General features: G+C 42.1%; 1 protein-coding gene across 1 annotated transcript in view; it reads right to left on the bottom strand.

The window, feature by feature from the left end:
* Nucleotides 1–19093, bottom strand: part of FER1L6 (fer-1 like family member 6) — a 100172-nt gene that overhangs the window by 77043 nt on the left and 4036 nt on the right. Inside the window, exons 2-10 of the mRNA XM_081111412.1 lie at nt 18917–19037; nt 16209–16263; nt 15983–16114; nt 12617–12679; nt 9137–9215; nt 7786–7942; nt 7025–7211; nt 5867–6059; nt 1407–1759 (exon numbers count right to left, since the gene is read on the bottom strand). Coding sequence (XP_080967538.1) covers nt 1407–1759; nt 5867–6059; nt 7025–7211; nt 7786–7942; nt 9137–9215; nt 12617–12679; nt 15983–16114; nt 16209–16263; nt 18917–19037 — 1340 coding nt within the window. The remainder of the gene's footprint in view (nt 1–1406; nt 1760–5866; nt 6060–7024; nt 7212–7785; nt 7943–9136; nt 9216–12616; nt 12680–15982; nt 16115–16208; nt 16264–18916; nt 19038–19093) is intronic.

The following is a 19093-nucleotide window of genomic DNA, read 5'->3' as shown; positions in this document are numbered from 1 at the left end:
ACAGCAGGAAATACTGACACAGGGTCAGACTTAGGGGCTATCAGCTTAGGTGGCTACTAAACTACCCACAATTTCTGGCAAAGTCCAAAAAAGTCAAGTTTCTAAAGTTGGCATATAGTCTCAAGAAAAGCACAAACACAATCACCTCAAGGCAATGTCATTTTTAACAAACCAACAGTACACATTTCCAGAGAGTATTTCCCAAGTATAATTTCAGAGGGAGGGCTGGGGAAGCTGACAAAATACTCAAAATTAAGTCACCAACAATGGGGTAGAGAGCTCTAAATAGCTGCCCACTGGTGGTGGGAGCAAACCATAGCATCATTGGTAACAACAGCAGCATTGCTAAGAGCTCTGCTCAGCATTTTGCAGGCATTCCCTCACTCACCCCCACTTATCTGATAGGGGATGCCTATCAGAGAGGGACTATTACTATCCCATTTTGTTGATGACCAAACTGAAACACGAAGAGGTGTTATTAGTATCAGAGCCATGAATAGAACCAACCCCCAATATTTCCAAGCATGTGCTCCAACCTCTCCCCCACAGTTTCTTAAGATTCATTAGATCCTGGGAAGTGGACCTTCCCAGGCTAAGGTCACCCACATGCTACAATCCTTCAGTCTGTCTAGACTTTCCTAGGAAAGCACATCTCTGGGGGACCCACCATCACCTCCCCTCCCCACCTGAAATGACTGTCTGGTTGATCTGAGAAACACACTCCCAGAGGCAGAACCATCCAGACTGAGAGCTGTGATCCACCCACCTCTGCTACTAACAAAACAGAAAGTTCTCTCATTTGTTTAAACTATGAAGTACTGCTGCTAAACTAAACAGTTGAGAGGTTATTCACAGTTTGTGTGCATCCTGAAGCCCAAGATTTCTTTTCCATAACAGAACCAGGCTGGAAAATGCTAATGTGCTTCATATCAATAAGCAAAGATAAGTATTTTCCTGAGTTGTGATTTCCCCACAGGCTTGGGCAAGGGAAGAGGTTTCTCAATGTCTTGTGTCCCAGTTTGTCACCCACGCTTCCTCCTCTCATCCCTTCTCCTACATTACCTCCCATCCACAGCATGGCTGAGCTAAAAACAAAGCTAAACAAAACAGGCCACATATATAGTTCAGTTGATCACCCACCACCCACTCCCACCAGTTCCTCCAGAGAACTTCTATTTCTCTTTTACTTTGGTTTCTATGGGAATTGTGCTTGGGGGGACACCCAAGGAATTTACCAGCAGCAGATGGGTGTGATGTGTGCAGGAAGAGGCAGAGGATCTGCCCCCGGAAAATGAGACTGAGCCAACACACATGTGCAGGGGGAGAGAGAGCTCCGCAGGCCTTTGGGGACCTGTGGCAGGTGCTGCTCCTCTTTGGCTTTACCTCACAGGTGAGTTCAGACTTACTTCTGGGGGTACATCGAAAGGCTCCACCTCGACCTCGGTTGAGTTGGTTTTGTCTGAAGCCTGCTGGGGTTTTCCACTGTCCGTTTTGTCACCCTTGTCTTTACTTGAGCCTTTGGAAGATTTGGAGTCTTTGTCCTTTGAAGACAACTTGAGGTCCTTGAGTGCCTTGGAAAATTTAGACTCCTGTGCCCCTCCCGAGAGGATTTCCACAGCAATTTCCACCAAAATTCTGCCCCTGAATGACACGCCTTCTCCAAAGCCTTCATTCATTTCCTGGTAGTCGTCCATCAGACTGTGGTTCCTGGGTGAGCCATACAGGTTAATCCAGGCAGGTCCAAAGGTAGGTAGAAAGCCTAAAAAGATCCCAAACTTTAGCTGTGTGGTTATGTTTACAAGTTGATTATTTTTTGTTTTATGAAAGTTGTGCACAATCATTTAGAAATACACGATATACAGAAAAGACAAGAGAAAATATTTACAGTCTATGTTTTCACCAATAAATAGTCATAATTATCATTTTGCTATATTTCTTTCCAGTCTTTCTTCCATGCAAATGTCTACACTTGTTCACAGTTGAAATAATCTTATGATAACCAAGATTATTCTACCCAGCAAAGCTATCAATTAGCATTGAAGGTCAGATAAAGAGTTTCACAGACAAGGAAAAAATAAATTAATTCATCACCACCAAACCAGTGTTACATGAAATGTTGAAGGGTATTCTTTAAGAAGAGAAAGAAGATGAGAAAGAAAAAAGATAAAAAATATGAACAATAAAATGGCAATAAATAAGTATCTATCAACAGTTGAATCTAAAAATTGAAATAAATGAACTAGGAATCTAATGAACAAAATAACCTGATGAATAAAATAAAGCGTGTCCCAAAATTCACACAAGAAGTAATTTTGATAGAAAACACAGGTATATAATTAAAAATTGTAAACTTTTTATTGATTCATAAAGTATAAAGTATAGGGTTATGTATGGAATAGCATATCAGGTAAATGGCCTCCAAGGCTTTGCTGGCACATACACCAGCAAATTTGTTGAAATTTTCCATGACTGTTTTGCATAAATGTGGCTGAATTTCAATGAGGCTTATTTTCACCTTGATGGCTTGGTTAATTGACAAAATTGTCACATTTGGGGTTCAGAAAATCCACGAGTTATTGTTGAGAAACAAATGCATCCACAACGTGTCACTGTTTGATGCAGATTTTGGGCTAGAGCAGGGGTGGGCAAACTTTTTGACTCGAGGGCCACAATGGGTTCTTAAACTGGACCGGAGGGCCGGAACAAAAGCATGGATGGAGTGTTTGTGTGAACTAATATAAATTCAAAGTAAACATCATTACATAAAAGGGTAGTCTTTTATTTCAATAGTTTTATTCATTTCAAATGGGCCGGATCCTGCCCGCAGGCCGTAGTTTGCCCACGGCTGGGCTAGAGGCATCATAGGACCATTCTTCTTCGAAAGTGCAGCTGCTCAGGCAGTAACAAAAAAGTGCGTATGTGGCAGCAAAGCCGTGGAGGCCATTTACATTTACTCTATATGCTATTCCATACATAACCCTATACTGTATCCTTTATGAATCAATAAAAAATTTATAATTTTTAATGATAAACCTGTGTTTTCTATCAAAATTACTTCTTGCGTGAATTTTGGGACACCCTTTAGAACCAGAGGCATGAAAACATGGAACAGACTGACAAATCTCAGAAGAAAAGGGTAGGGGGGAAAGTGGGAAGAGATTAACCGAAGATCTTATATGCATATATGCAGTACCTATGGACACAGACAATAGGGTGGTGAAGGCCTGGGGCAGGGCAGGAGCTGGGTAGAGGCAGGTAATGGGAGGGAAAAAGAGGGACATCTGTAATACCCCCAACAATAAATACTTTTTTTAAAAAAAGGGAAAAAAGAAAAAGAAATCATCTATGTATGTTGATGTGCATCCTTGTCTCTTTCATTCGTTGATCAAATTCACCAGGCACCATGCTAGCAGCTAGACTCTAAACATAGAGCCGAGTGGAGAATAAGGAAAATACATACATTAAACAAATGTTTACATTGTAGATGTTATGAAAAAGATATACCTTGTGCTGCAAGAACAAACAACAGGCTGATACAGCATGGAGAGGAGTTAGGCAGAGAGAGAGACAGGAGAGAAAAGAGAGATTTTTAGGCAGAGGGAAAGCGTATGTCCTCCGGAAAGGAGACAGAAGAAGCTGCAAGAGAAAGCCAGAGTGGCTTAGTCCAGAGAGCAAGCTGTGTGAGATGAGTTTGGACAGGTGAGCAGGTTTGGGGGCCCTGACAAGCTCTTTACTCTAGAAATTATGGGAATATTTTAGAGGGATTTAAGCAAAGATATAACATAATTGGATGTGTGTTTTAAGATCAGTCTGATGCCCAGCCAGAGTGGCTCAGTGGTTCAGTGTCAACCTATCCATTCCCTGTCAGGGCACATGCCCGGGTTGTGGGCTCAATCCCCAGTTTGGGGCATGCAGGAGGCAGCCAATCAATGATTCTCTCTCATCACTGATGGTTCTCTCTCTCTCTCTCCCTTTTCCTTCCTCTCTGAAATCAATAAAATTTTTAAAAATTCAGTGTGGGTGCTATGTGAATTGAGTGTAAAAATGGATGTTGGCAAACTGGTTTGGGGACCACACATCATCATCAAAATGGAAGACATCGGTGGCTTCTAGGATGATGGTACTGGAGACTGAGAGAAGTAAATATTCTGAGATATGTTCTAAACATAGAACTGAAAAGACCTCAGGATTGTAATTTGCTATTAGCCTAAGTATTTTCCTTTCTTCATACATAACGTCCGAGAAAAGACACAGTATCTATGTGAACATCTCCTTGGCAACAGAATGTTCCTTTTATCCAGGCGGTACGACATGGCCACCCTGAATCTTGACAGCCTGGGTTCAAGTCTCAAACCTCCACTCTGTCTTTTTCGAGCTGTGTGACCTCAGACAGGTTTGATAACTTCCCTATGCCTCAGTTTCCTCATCTGTGAAATGAAGATGCTAATAATCCCTATCTCATCTCTTAGGACTAAGAGAGATCATGTCTATTACGTGCTTCACGTAAGAGCTCAAGAATAGTAGCCATTACTCTTAACAAATATATGCATCACCACGTGCTTAGCAATTACCTTCATTTTACTGTTATCCATAGTTTTATGCCTAAATGTTTCCTCTCTCTGCCCTGCAGCCCCATCAACTAGAGTCTGTCTTTCCATTGAGTAAATTTTAAGAAGCAGAGGGATTGTGTTAAAAAGAATAGAAGCATTTTATGGCCCCTAATGTCTACTTTCTAAACACTGTTCTACATCTCCCTGAACACCATCAAGATGTCCCGGCAAAGCTGTGGGTAAAACCCGTTTGCACCTAGCTGAGAAATCTGTGGACAGGCAGAGTGTGCTTTCTGCACGAAGCATCCTGTGGGGAACTGTTCAGCAATATGAGGAGTTAAGTAACAGATATTTATTGAGACCTTCCAACAGGGTCATTCTGTGAGGGGCACAAAAATGCGATCTTGACCTCTGCTTATGCCAAGCCTTCAGTATGTACACTGAGCGGCCAGGTTATTATGACCACCCCATCAGTACAATGAAGTGAATTAGTTATGCAAATAATAATAAAACCTTGAGAGTATTTGCTTAGGAAGTTTTCAATATTCAGTATTTTGGGAAGTGTCAATGAAGTACTAAAGGGGTGATCATAATAACCTGGCCACTCAGTATATGTGTATGAGCGCGCGCGCGCACACACACACGCACACACACACACACATACACACAAACATATACATCAATTAGCACAGATTAGTAGTGCAGAGAAAGATTGCCTTAGGACTGAAAGGAGGGAAATTGTTGGGGTATTTAGAGAATCATCACCTACTGATTTAGGTTTTGTGCATAAAGAGCTTTATTCTGGTGGAAGCTCTTTCAACCAACTCAGTGGATGAGCTGGGACTCTGTCCCTCCCTGGCCCTTGAGTGCACTGTTGGCAGCGCCTCCCTGCCCTACTCCTGCTCCCCTGCTCTCATCAGTGAGTTGGAGGCACAATTTGGGGGAATCACTTAAACATGGAAAAGCCATTTCTAGCTTATGAGCCATGCAAAAATATGTGTCAGGCCAGATGTGGCCCATGGACCATAGTTTTCCCACCTCTGATCTACTCTAAACACTTCATTTTTCAATTAAGAAACCTAAGGCCCAGGGAGAGGGAGTGACTGCCTTGAGGACACATAGTGAAGCTCATGAAAGACCTGGGATGGCGAACAGGCCTCCAGGCTCCCTAGTCTGGCTCCATCTTCTGCCCTGAACCAATCCAAACCAGAGACCACACAGAACATGAAGGGCCTAGTGCCTCTCACTTAACAGAGGAGGGCTCCAATTCAATCATGTCCAGGCGCTGTGTCCAAATCAGGCACGTGAGGCTTTACCTTTATCTCCCTCCTGTTCATTGGAGATTTTCTTCAGGTCAATGAAATGGGTTGCCAGCGCGACATCGTTCACGCTGCCTTCATCCCACACCTGGATTTTCACCCTCCGACACAAGGGAGGGAACATTTCCTTGAAGATCACCTGTTCATGCCACACGGGATCGGCACAATTCTTCTGCACCGTGGTTCGCCCCTAAAAACAAAGCCAGGAGAATGGGAGCCATGGGAACAAAACATGACTTAGCCAGGAAAACTCATCAAACCTGCTGGAAATATGAAGTGAGTTCTTAAAAACTGTGAACCTTCCTCCACCCAACACCCGTGAAAATCAGTTACACCCAGCGAACATTACTGATGTCCTACTCTGCGCCTGACACTGTGCCAGGCACTGGGGCAAAGGTGAGTAAGGCTCGGGGCCTGCCCTCAGGAAGTTCTCATCCTCATACCGGGACGGGGGTGAAACTAACACTATGCTCTGGACAGCAGTGCTCCCCACACCTCAGGGAATGCAGCAGATTTAAACCCAGAGTTCATGTTTTATAAAAGGAGGAATCTGTGTAAATCACGTTCCCAGTCTGGACCTCATCATAAAATGGAGTTGATGTCCTATTGACCGCCAAGGCAGTCCACGTCAAAAATACTACGGTGTTCACCCTGCCGAGTGGAGGGGTCGGGTAGACATATAGTTAAGGGCAGAGGCAATATGTGTCAACTGAAGCTTCAAAGCCCAGCCAACCAAGATTGAGCTCCAACCATGTGCCCAGGCCCTGGTACTTCCAATGGCTCTTAAGCAGGGAACAGGGATGTTCAGATTTACACAGGATAATGACCACCTGGGCAGACTGTGGAGCAGATTGGGAGAAGGCTGGTAATTCTGCAGAGACTGGGTCACAGCTCAGAGAAGTAGCCAGAGGTAAGAAAGGCGGCCTGTCTGCCCAGGTTCTAACCATGATGCCCCGTGGCTCCTCTCCATTATCTCCAATGGACAGTGAATGAGCAATCCTCCCCTTCTTTCTTGCCACATGACTCAGTGCCTCTTTGCGGCAAGTTTTTTCTCTCAAGGCACTTCCTAATTTTGATTTTAACTTCATATCATTTGACTAGAAATGTCCTAGGTAAAGACCAGGCCTGTCATTGTTGGTGACAATAGTTCCTCACCATCTGCCCAGCGAAGGAGACCTCCACGAAGGGATCCACGAGGTCCTTACTGTCACCCACAAATGCTTTGGTCACGTTCGCCATGATGCTGGAGTTCATCTTGGGCAACCCTTCTGCTTTGTAGAGTCTCACATAGAATCTGGCCCAGGGTCTCTCTGATGGAAACCCTTGAGGGATCAAAAGGTTCCTTAGAGGAGGACAAAAACAAAAAATAAAAAAGCGCTCTCTCATAAAAGAATAGGGAGAAAAGCGAGATCCTGATATGTGACAGAAATCTGAAAAGATTAGGATCTATTGCTAAAATGAGTTTTCTTCTTAGTTTAATGACAGTGAAGGGTATGATTAGAGTGAATGCAAACTCACTTAGGTCCTACAATTATAGAATAAACACTGTCTCCCACGCTGTACCTTACAATAGGTACATTAAGTCTCCCCATTTTATAAATCAGTGGTTGAAATTATAATTCTTTCAAAGGAAAATCAGCTAAATTCAAATAAATCAGATAAGCTCAGGAATAGCTTGTCTGTTATGGGTTATTATAGGAAGACAGGCTCTACTTGTCCTAGAAACTGACTTCCCAATGCATAGTTACACCTTCCGTCAGACACATCTCAGTGCCTCAGATAGAGCAGAATCCCATGTGGATAAGTTATAAACTTGGCCATTCTCGTGTACCCATAAGGAAAGGGAGGGAAGGAAAGAGACATGGAAATGGGAACATATCATTTCCATTGTCCAGCCCTGGATGAATCTGTCTCACTTTTCTATTTGTTCCTCAGCATCGGAGATTTTCGGGTTGGTCTTTAAGATGTCGCCTTTCCCAATCACGCTGATGTCACACTTCAGATACCCCTTCGTGCCAATCCTGATATCACCAGGGTCTGTGAGCAGGGCCCACTTGTCACAGAACTGATGACCTGTAAAAGTGTCCTGACAGCTCAGATATCCTGCACAGATGGACCCAGCCCCACCCAATTCTCTCCCACACCCAAGGTCTCCCGCACTCTACTGAGGGATTACCTCATCTGGGCTATTTCTAAGTCTCATGCCACCTCCCTCTCCTCCTTTTCCACCTGTCCTTTACTTCCCATCCTCTTCACCATCTTTTTCTCCAACCGGTCACAAGTATTTGGGAAGCCTTTCAACCTGACAGAAATTCCCTAGCCAGAATTCTAGATTTGATGAAGTAGGAGGACATTAAGGAGTATAGAAGTCACATATTATTTCACAGGCCATAAATGTGGCTCATGGATTTTTTTGTTTGGCCTACACTGGAAGTCCAAACTTCAAAATCTCATACAAAAACCTGTACTTCTGGCTTATCCCAAAACAAACTGTTAGACCAGGCAATACCGAGGGCACATTCCACATGACAACAGAAGGTAAAGGAGCTGAGTAGATGCTAATCCTAATGGAATCAGTAGAGCTAATTCAAATTCACATGACCTGGACCCCTGGACATGTGAGTTTGAATCACAGTTGAAGAAAAGAGGCCTTTCATGAGAAAATCTAAGTTTATTGTTGGCTTTATTATTTATTAGCTCTTGACCTTGGACAAATTACCTAGTTTCTCTGAGTTTCACTTTCTTTTAAATCAGGGATAATAATGATTATTACAACAAATCCTTATATGGCATACCACAGTCATTATTCTGTGCTGGGTCTACACTAAGCACTCTATGTATATTTATTAACTTAATCCTCCAACCACCCTATGAAGAAAGTACTGAGATATGAAGAAGCCAAGTCATTTGCCCAAGGATGCACAACTAGGAAAGAGCAGAGTAGAATCTGAACCCAGTCAATCTGGCTCCAGAGCCCTTATTCTTAACTTCAACACTTTCCTGTCTTTGTTGATGCTGTCTCACAGCACTAAATGAGACAGAATTTGTAAGAATGGAAAAAGCTGCTCAGAACTATGGACATATAAGATAATTTTGTCATTAGATCTTAAACTGAGGAAAAGAGCCAGATCTTACTCAACAGTCTATAATTGGTGCTCAGTGTTACTGTACGGATGGTTAAATGGATGAGCGAATAAATGAGTTGGCCTCCAGGTGGGGTAAACTGGAGAAGAATAAGAGAGCTACGAGGAGGCAAGGCTTTCTTACCAGGCTGGTTGTACACGGTGCCCAGGTCCACTTTGAAGGCGCCAATCAGGATGCTTCCTATCAGCTTGTGATGAAAGACCTGAGGAGTGACGGAGCAGTGAGCCCGGAAGAACCACATTTCTTTTTTAGGATAAACCTGTGAAATGGGTTCCTGACACCTCAAAGAGCATTCTAGGCCTTGACCCTTGTCTGACCTCCACTCGTCTCTGAAGCACAATGACATTTGGTCACCAAAAACTCAGGGCTGTAAAGGGCATCCAGAAGTACCTCTTTCTCCCAGCAGGTTTTCTGCAAATCCTTTATTAAAAAACACTTAACAAATCTCACTGTCTGAGCATTGTTCTTTTTTTTTTAAGCAAAATGAACTTTTGTGCAGCCAACCCTTCAACATCCATCTTTGCCTGTTGAAACTTTATCATCCTTCAATACCTAGAGCAAATGTTGCTTCCTCCAAGCAGCCCTCCCTGATTCCCCACAACTGAAAGTATTCCCTTTTTTCCACTAACTCACACAACACTTTGCTCACAACTTTCTCAGACAACTCATCACATGAAGCTTTGGACATGTACAATAGTTAGAACAAGGGAGATGGCCATCTTCAATATTTCATCTAACCAGTAGACAGCAGAGGGCCTGGCTGGCTGCAGCAGCACATCTGAATGCCAATGCTATAAAGATGAATTTAAGTTCTAAAGGAAGGTGTCAGAGCTGGCCCTCGGTTCAGAAACAACATTGTCTGAGACACTGCTGAAGATTCAGGAGGAGTTTAACCCTTAACCCAGAAAAGGGAAAAGAGGAAGGGCAGCGGTAACTTCATGTCTTCAGATCTTGGAAATACTTCCATGTAGAAGGGTAGGTTCCCAGTGTAGCTCCCAAATTACGGGAAGAGAGATGTCAATTCACCATAAGGATAGTTTTTATAATAGAACGTCTTAGCAATGGAATGGGCTTTCCCAGAAGTAGTGATCTCCCCATCACTGGGTATAATTAAGCAGAATCCAAGAACCTCATGTAATGGAGGTGACAGAGAAGGATTCCTGCACTGACTGGAAGTTGGATTAAATGACCTCTAAATTTTCTTCTAATTATAAAATGCTATGAGTCCCTTGAATCAAGGACAGTTTCCTACTCTCTTCTACCCACCATGTCGCCTTGTTCATAATGGGTGTTCAATAAACACTGAGTGAATTAATGAATAAGACAGATTGAATGATGGATGAATAGGAGACTTTTGTAGCTTCTAAACAGCTCCTCTGGGAGAGGCAATAAGAAACAAACTCACTGACTTCAAGAAATGGAGCCATGACAGCCTTTCCCATCTCCTTTTTCACTCTTCCTTCCCTGACCAAACTTTGCAAGGATGTGAGAGAATTGAGGGGAAGCAAGGACACCTTGGCTTGATAAAGGAGTTATTTAAGGCCACATACGCCAAGCTCATTCCAACCCTTCCATGCTTGCAGTTGCTAATGTGGCTTCCCAAAGGCCTGCGCAAGAACACAAATCTGACTCAAGCTATTCTCAGGTCAAAGGTGTCTGGGTCCCAGTGAGGCGATGGGATGCAAGAGCCCCAAACAGATCTTTAAATAACACAGGAGACCTCCTCAAATCATCCACCTAGTGTGAGTGCCAGGCAACTGGTGTGGTCAGGCATTAGACTGCCAGAGCTCTGGAGCGTCTCACACACAGAGTGCTGGGGACCCTGTCAGGGGAAGATGGTCTTTGGCGCCACCAGGGTCTGCTGCAGCTGTCTAACCCAATAGCATCTGCATATAGCACTCCCTCCTTTTTCTCCCATGTTGAGTGTATTCTGGGCATGCTGACTTATAGTTCATACACTAGCAGAAAACTTGTATTAAATACTCCCCCCTCGAGGGAAGTTTTCCCTTTATAATCTTTGGTCTCTGTCCCAAAGGGTTATTTAGGCAGACCAAAGCAGTCTCTTCTTGTAAGTTAGGACCAGAAATAGCCAATACCAGCTTTGATCCTCTGTCTAAAAATCCACTTGGCCCACAGAGAGTCATGACTCTTGTCTATGATACAGCATAAAAATCTAGCTATTAACCATTTATCTGCAATCTAGACAGACTCTTAGGAGCCTGAATCTCCCAAACAGGTCATTGCCTGAGCTATGTAATATAACAAAGTCCTGGGCAATGTCCCAGGTCCCAAAATATCTTCTGCACCACTTGTCATCGTGCCTGGAATTTAAACATGAAGAATGTTTGGCTCTTGATAATTTTTCATTCTTCAAGAGTCACATTCTTCAAGTGCCCCTGGGAAAGATAATATTATAATTTCACTATTGCCTAAGCCTCATGCAGGACTGATATATAACATGTTGTGTGTGTGTGTGTGTGTGTGTGTGTGTGTGTGACATAATATTAAAATAAACATGAGCAAATGATAAAGACAGGCAAGGAAGTCTTCAAGACAAGTTTGCCATCTTCACCATTCTTATTAGAGTTGGTGTCACTGTTAGGTAAACATTTCTTCATTCTCTACACATTTTATGTTGGCGTGTAAAATAGGAATTCTGTCCTTTCAGAACAATTTGGAAGAGAGTATGTTCCCTGCAACCCCTGACCCTACCACTTTCAAGCATGAACATCCTACTACCCTCTGCATGGGAGAAGCAACAATTTCTCAAAATGGTGAGAGAGATGCAGTGTGTTGTCCAGTGGTCTCTGTCCTTTTACAGTGGTATGAAGTTGGTAATGATCCTGTGTGTATTCTCTCATGTGGACTAGTACAGCTTCAACTCAGCACTCTCCCTTCCCATTCCTGTCCTCCAGGTGGTGGGCCAACCTGGCTGGACCAGAACGCTCTCTCTGTCTCTACTCTTCAGGCTCGATCTGTGGAGGCAGGAATTCACCTGCCAGGGCTGAGGAAGGGTCTATGCAGCAGACCCAATCCCCCATAGGTAGATCTGGAGGTCTACACTCAACAGCAACTAACTACTAAGAAGCCAAGTGGTAACCACTTGCTCCAAATCACATCCTCTAATCCAGCATTACTGATACATTTGGTTCCTTCCTGATTCTTTCTGTTTCTCAGTTTACTACTAACTAGGAGGGGAAGGGATGTGATTAACTATCATTAGTGTGGAGATCACTCCAAGAGAGAAGCACTAACATTTGCTTCAGAAAAAGAAAGAAACCAATTGAAAAATGGCAATCCACTGTCATTTGAGGCATATTTTTCACATTCCCACATTAGTACACTACACAATTCAATTCATGATGGCTTGATAGTAGATCACAACTTGCTTCCAACAAGCACAGATTTTCTTGAAAAGGTTTTCCTTCTGGAACTCCTCTATTCTGCTTATTGTAAGTTCTATCCTGTTGGTTTCAAACTCACCAGCTCATGCTCGCCCTCCTGAGTCTATCCTCTTCTAAGCAGGCTGTGCTGCCCTAGAGAACTCCCAATGCCTAGAGTCTCTCCCACTCCCCCCACTCCCACCACCAGTCATATACTCACCGAGATTTTGATGATCTTGTCAAAAAGATGCACTTGAGGCCCAATGAAGTCGAAGACAAAGTACTATAAAACATAAAGTTCATTCTGACTTTAAATTCCAGCCTTGCATGTAAGAACCCTGTCCCTAGAGTAGATTTACATCTGTATTGTTCTAACCAGTTGCTGGAATGGGCCTTGATGGCATGAATGTATATATCATCAATGGATTGGCCATACCCTTTGGAAGGTCATTTAACTTGTTTTCAAATTTTTTTCAACCAAAAAAATAAAGAATGCCACCAACCACATCTTTGCACAGGATATATGTGAGTTTTCCTCTAAAATGGGCATGAGAAGTGGAATTGTTGGGTCATGGTTTATTTTATATGCATGTAAATATTTAGTAAATAGCATGAAGTTTCTTTCTGAGGGAGCTAAACCATTTGACATTCCCACTGGCAGCATATAAAAATAGCCATTTCTCCACACCTATGCCAAGCCTTTATATTGTCAAATCTTTTATTTATTTCTTTTTACCTATCTAGAATGATGGGTGAAAAGAGTATCTCAGTGTGGAATATAGTCAATAGTACTGTAATAACTAAGTATGGTGTCAGGTGAGTACTAGACTTATTGTGGGGGATCACTTTGTAAATTATACAAATGTCTAACCACTATGCTGTGCACCTGAAACTAATATAAAATAATTTTGAATGTCAACTGTAATTAAAAAATAAGTAATAAAAATATTTTTAAAAAGAGAGAGACATGCCTAGAGTCATATAGCTAGTTACTGGTGGGCCTGGGACCAAACCTGTGTTCTCCTGGAATTATCACACAAGGGGCTCCAGGACTAGACATTTCATCATCTAAACTTCAGTGAGTACTTCCCAAATGTGTGGTTGTATGATTCTAAGGTGCAGAAAACTGGAGTGGTGGTGTGTTGGGTTTTTTGTTTTGTTTTGTGGATTATAGAGGTAGAACTAGGAAGTCATTTTGTGAATTATTTCTTTCTTTTCTTTTTTATTTTTTTTGAGCTGCAGGATGGAGAAATGACCCAAGGATGTTAGAGATGAACATGACAGCAGTAGAAAGAGAGAAGTAACCTCTAACAGCCTGTTTTTTGTTTGCTTGTTTGTTTTTAAATATGTTTATTGATATTTTACAGAGAAGAAGGGAGAGGGATAGAGAGTTAGAAACATCGATGAGAGAGAAACATCGATCAGCTGCCTCCTGCACACTCCCTACTGGGGATGTACCCGCAACCAAGGTACATGCCCTTGACCAGAATCGAACCTGGGACCCTTCAATCCGCAGGCCGACGCTCTGTCCACTGAGCCAAACTGGTTAGGGCTAACAGTCTGTTTTTAAAGGGCAAAACAGAAAAACCAAAATGTGGAAATGAAAAGATGTCATCATGTATTATAATGAGACCTTAAAAATGGCAGTCCTTAGGTATCAATGAAAGGTTACAGCATTTCTAGTGCCTTAAGTTTAAGAAAATAGAAAAACGTGTAACATTTCAGGAAGTTATATATATATATTTTTTTCAAATTTTTTAAGAGTTTCATGTTCAGAATTTATTTTATGTGCAAAATTCACTTACCTGCCAGTCTTCATTCTCTGATATATGAGATGCTGTGGGTTCCTTTGGACCAATAAATTAGTTCCAATGTTTATTGCCTTCTGCTGAATCTCACATTTCAGACCCAACTGCCTCACACAGGTTCCCCAGACTGCCGAGCCCACACACATTTCTAGCTGGGAAATATTCCCCAGCCCCTACTAACCAGCTCCTTCAACATCTGATGAACTTTGGGCTTGACAACTAGGGTCAAACGCTGTAATAAATGTTTTCAGTTCAGCTGGAAGACAGATTTTTACTTCAACTTCTATGTATTTGCGTGATTACACTTGGGCCTAAGTTAATGTCATTTAGATCCAGGACTTGTATGCATAAAGCAGATACGAATTATAATCATTAACAAATTTGTAGAGCTTTGCATCAAAGCATTTTCACGCACATTGTTTCACATCACACCCATGCCAATGTTATGGAGGCAGGGAGAGGACCAGAAAGGAGACAGCTGCCACTGCTACTCCCGATAAAAGGCTCAGAGGCAGGAGTGATAACGAGGAAAGGAGTTAACAGCTCTAATGGGATTTGGGTATTTTCTATGCATTTCATTATCCATGCTCTCCTGCCTTCCTTCTCAATTACCACCGCCATTGGGAAAGTAATTAAGAGTTTACTGAATTTTTTGATAATTCATGGTGTCTAAGGGAAAACAAGCACCCTCGAACACTATTGGAGTATGAATGGTTACCTCTTGGGAGGGGAATCTGGAGATATCAACATTTTAAATGCTATTCATGTTGACCAATGTCACCCCAATAAATTTATTTTAAAATTTCTTAGTTGCATATATTCTTTGTCCCAGTCACGCCATGTAAATATTATTATAAGTAGTGGCCAAAGACTGAAAGAAATTGTAATATCCATCAATGAGAAATTGACTGGCTTAGTACATGACAGTGTATCGATGCAATGGGAAACTCTACAGCAATGGGCAGAAAATGAGCCTGAGCGGTACATCCTGATTTGGGCTCATCTCCAAGACACATTGGTTGAAAGAGCAAGGTCCAGGACAGCGTGTATAGAATGCTACCATTTGGTGACAATATTTATTTGTATTCTTAGTGCTTGCCCAAAATGTCTCTAAAACGGTATACAAATGCCTGGTGAGAATGGCTGCCTCCAGGGAGGAGACTAAGGGGTTAAGGATCAGAGATCAGCGGGACACATATTTTCACCAAATCGCACTTTATACTCTTTGTATCTTTCACCATTTTTTTTACTGTCTAATCTTTTTCCTTTCAAAAGAGAATGTAGTGTGTTTAATATTTATAAGCTTCATGTCTCTCTTTGATGTATTCCTTTACAATTTTTACATTGCTTAGGAAAATATGACTATTTTACTTTCCAAGGCAGCATGCCTGTTTAAAAAGTAATAATTAGATTTACAATGCCTCTGCTATGCAAAAGAATGTGTATCTTCTCACTAACCAACATCCAACACATTTTTAATATAAACCTAGAGCTTATAATGGATGAGGATAAGCTTATAAGGAATAAGAAAATGGGTCTTACTAAAATATAGTAATGTATTTTAAATGAGTGGGAATTTCTTACCTATCCTTTCCATTATCTTTTTGTTTAACTTTATGGACTGTTTGTTAAGGAGGCTATGAGAGTTTGCCATGGGCTTAGATGAGTGATGGGAAGCAGTCATGAGGGCACAGGCTTTCTATCTGGCTCAAGAACACCAGAGAGTGGCAGTTGAGAGAGTGTTGATGGAGAGGGTATTGGGGACTCCCATGACTTACTTCATTGTAAAATGGGCTGTTGGTTCCTTCCTTCACTGTGCTTTGCTTCTTCTCATCCCCGACCTCAATGATCACAACTGGGTCAATGTTTTCACCCACCAGTTGGCGGGCCTCAGTGATGGTTATGGCAATCTACAACACAAAGCAGCGTGTACGCACTCTGGACCAGGCTCTTCACTCACACAAGAAGAACTGGGGAAGCTGGTAGGAAGAGTCAATCACTTACTTGATAACTTTGGGATCTGACTTCCCCATCATGGATCTTAGTCAACAGTTTTGATCTATTAAAAGAAAGTTGAACATATACATTTCATCAAGTAAGAACACACTTGAGATCCATAATCCATGTAATATTTCCCTATGTATTTCTAAGTGCTTTTATTTATGTCATATCACATATTCTCTTTACATCTCTGGGGGAGATAAGTATAAATGGACAAGTGACAAATCTCTCTATGACTCAGTTTCCCCATCCTAAAAGTGGAGCGAATAACAGCACTTACCACATGAGGTGATGGCTACAATTTAATGATATAATGCATGTAAACGTTTAATCCAGGACTTGGTGAAAATAAATGTCAACTCTTATTGTTAGTATGATTATCAGTATTATTTATTTTTTATTTCACAGAATGAAAAACTGAGATTCCTCAGCAAATCAGTGGCAGAGCTGGGTCTCAATAAGGATGTCCCCTGTCTCCTGTCAGATCCTTTCCACAGGACCACTTTGCCATTCCCACTAGATATAACCATTCTGAGTTTCGTGATTATATCTGTTAGATATAACCATTCTGAATTTTGAGATTGAAAGAACTGGTAAAAGAGAAATTGGAAAGAACAGCCAAGGTTTTATCTCAGTGAAATTTCACATTCCAGACAATTCCCTTTATTTGGACTGTCATCAGTAATTGAAAATAGGTGTGCCACACCTGGGATTTAGAGATTGGATAATAGTAGAAAGAGATGAAGAATTCTTATAGTCACAGAAGCAGCAACAGGCAGGAAATGAACTGTGCCTGAGTTCCTTTTAAATGTATTCTCTTGCCTTTTAACAATACCATCATGCATCTCGACTTCATTCCATTTCTTCAGATAATTGAGTCTGGTAGAGAACAGAGTAAACTAGCAAAAAAATCTCAAGGCTTTGGAGTCAAACTGATCTGAATTAGAATACTTGTTCTCCCCAATTTTGTGATGTTAGCCTTAATTTCCTCATTGGAAAGTGGAAATGATCATTTCTACCACATAGGGGTAGAGGAGATAATGCATGTAAATATCAAAATTGTTAAAATGGCAAACTTATATCAATCGTTTATTATGTGGAAGCTATGTGATTTCCTCACAGTTAGAGGAAAAACCATGATGAATTAGCCATCCATCATCTTGACCCTTGCAAAGCTAGCTATCTATTCAAGAGAGAGGACCAAAGCATTTAAAGAGAACTAGAAGGTGTAAAATGTGTCGTATTAAAAAATGCCATCAGAGTTCAAAAAAGAGAGAAATTCCTGAGAGCTGGATAATCAACAGAGGCTGGATCTGAACTGAGCATTAGTTGGTGGGTAGAATTTCAACTGATGGAGAATGCTCTGACCAAAGAGAAAAGTCTCTACTCCTTACTTTTTTCCCTGCCTTCCTCCATTCAGTGCTATTATCCTGGTGAAATAAATGGCAAGTGATCCTTTAAAAGATACTTAAAAATAATTGACATTTCCCCTATTCAGGGCTTTGGGGTGGTTGTCATGGTGCAGTGTATGGGGGAGGAGATATTGCAGTATGTTCATACAAATTTCATGTCTTCTGTTAAAGGTCAACCTCTGAGATAGCACCTTCTCCCTTTTCCATTGGTCACCCACCTCTGCCCGTTACATACATACACTGCCTTCCTGCCACAGCCTTGTAATAACAACTCAGGATCTGCCACACAGGGAAGCACTAATTTTCATTTGAGAAAAAAACATGGGATGGCATGAAGAATTACCATGAGTAAGAAATTGACATAAACAAACATGGTACACTGAAAGCATTGATAGTTCCAACTACTGGCTTCCTTACATCCACGCTCTTTGCCCTAAAACAGTGTCCTCTGACGTGGGCTGGTATTGTGATTTGCATTGGCCAATAGAATGCAGCAGAAATGACTTGCCAATTCTATACGTAGGCCTCGAGAGACCTGTGTACTTCCACTTTCTCTCGGAATTCTGCCATCACCCCCATTGCAACAAGCTCAGATTAGCCTGTTGGGGGATCTGACACCACATGGAGAGCCTGGTAGTCCTAGCTGAGGCAAATCTGGACCAGCCTACCACCAGCCATCCCTCAGACTAACATCAGCAGAGCTGACATATGGCCATAGAAACATAAGTGATGTATCTGAGACTATCTGGCACCAATAAATCTACTTAATTAATTGGTAGACTCATGAACAATCATTAATGTTGATTATATGAAACCCCTGAATTTAGGGGTTATTTGGAAACATCACTAGCTGACTGATACCACAAATCTCATGCAGAAGGCCAATTTGTTCTGACTTTTTAGCAGGGTTGCCTAAGAACCACCTTTTCATTTGGGACAGACACGAAGCTAAGACATCTAGGGTATTGATGAATTCAAGAGCAGGTGGAGGGCAGCTCCTGAATCTGTCTCCTGTTGCTGCTGCCGTTCCTGAACTGTAAGGGACATGAGGACCTTAACTCAGGGGATTTAAGACTGGAACCTGGTACAGCCAGGACCCTGGCCTGCTGAAGGTAGGCCGGGATCAAGAGGCCACAGAGAAAGCTGGACATGAGGATATGGCACCCGGTCTTCCTTAGGCCTTTGGCTCCTTGCAGGCAGTGACTAGGTGCTATTCTCTGTCTCCTCGAGCCTGCGGGGGTACTTGGCACAGGGGAGGGGCTCCCAAACGTGTGCTCACTGCCCGCATCAACACTGTACCTTCTTTTTGGAGGAGCTGAGGGGACAGGAGTGATGGATGCATCATCATAAATCAAATCTCCTCTCAGTCCTTCCTGGGGAGAAGGGCCCTCCTGTGGTGCTTCTGCTTCACCTTGACCATCTAGGGAAGCAAAAAGGAAGAAAACCCTGTTAAATATACATGTAGTAGTGACCTGA

The sequence above is a fragment of the Myotis nattereri genome (genome assembly GCF_964212035.1).
Source record: "Myotis nattereri genome assembly, chromosome: 17".
NCBI classification, from domain to species: Eukaryota; Metazoa; Chordata; class Mammalia; order Chiroptera; family Vespertilionidae; genus Myotis; species Myotis nattereri.
The sequence above is the reverse complement of the archived record's forward strand: the minus strand, read 5'-3'. Positions and strand labels throughout refer to the sequence as shown.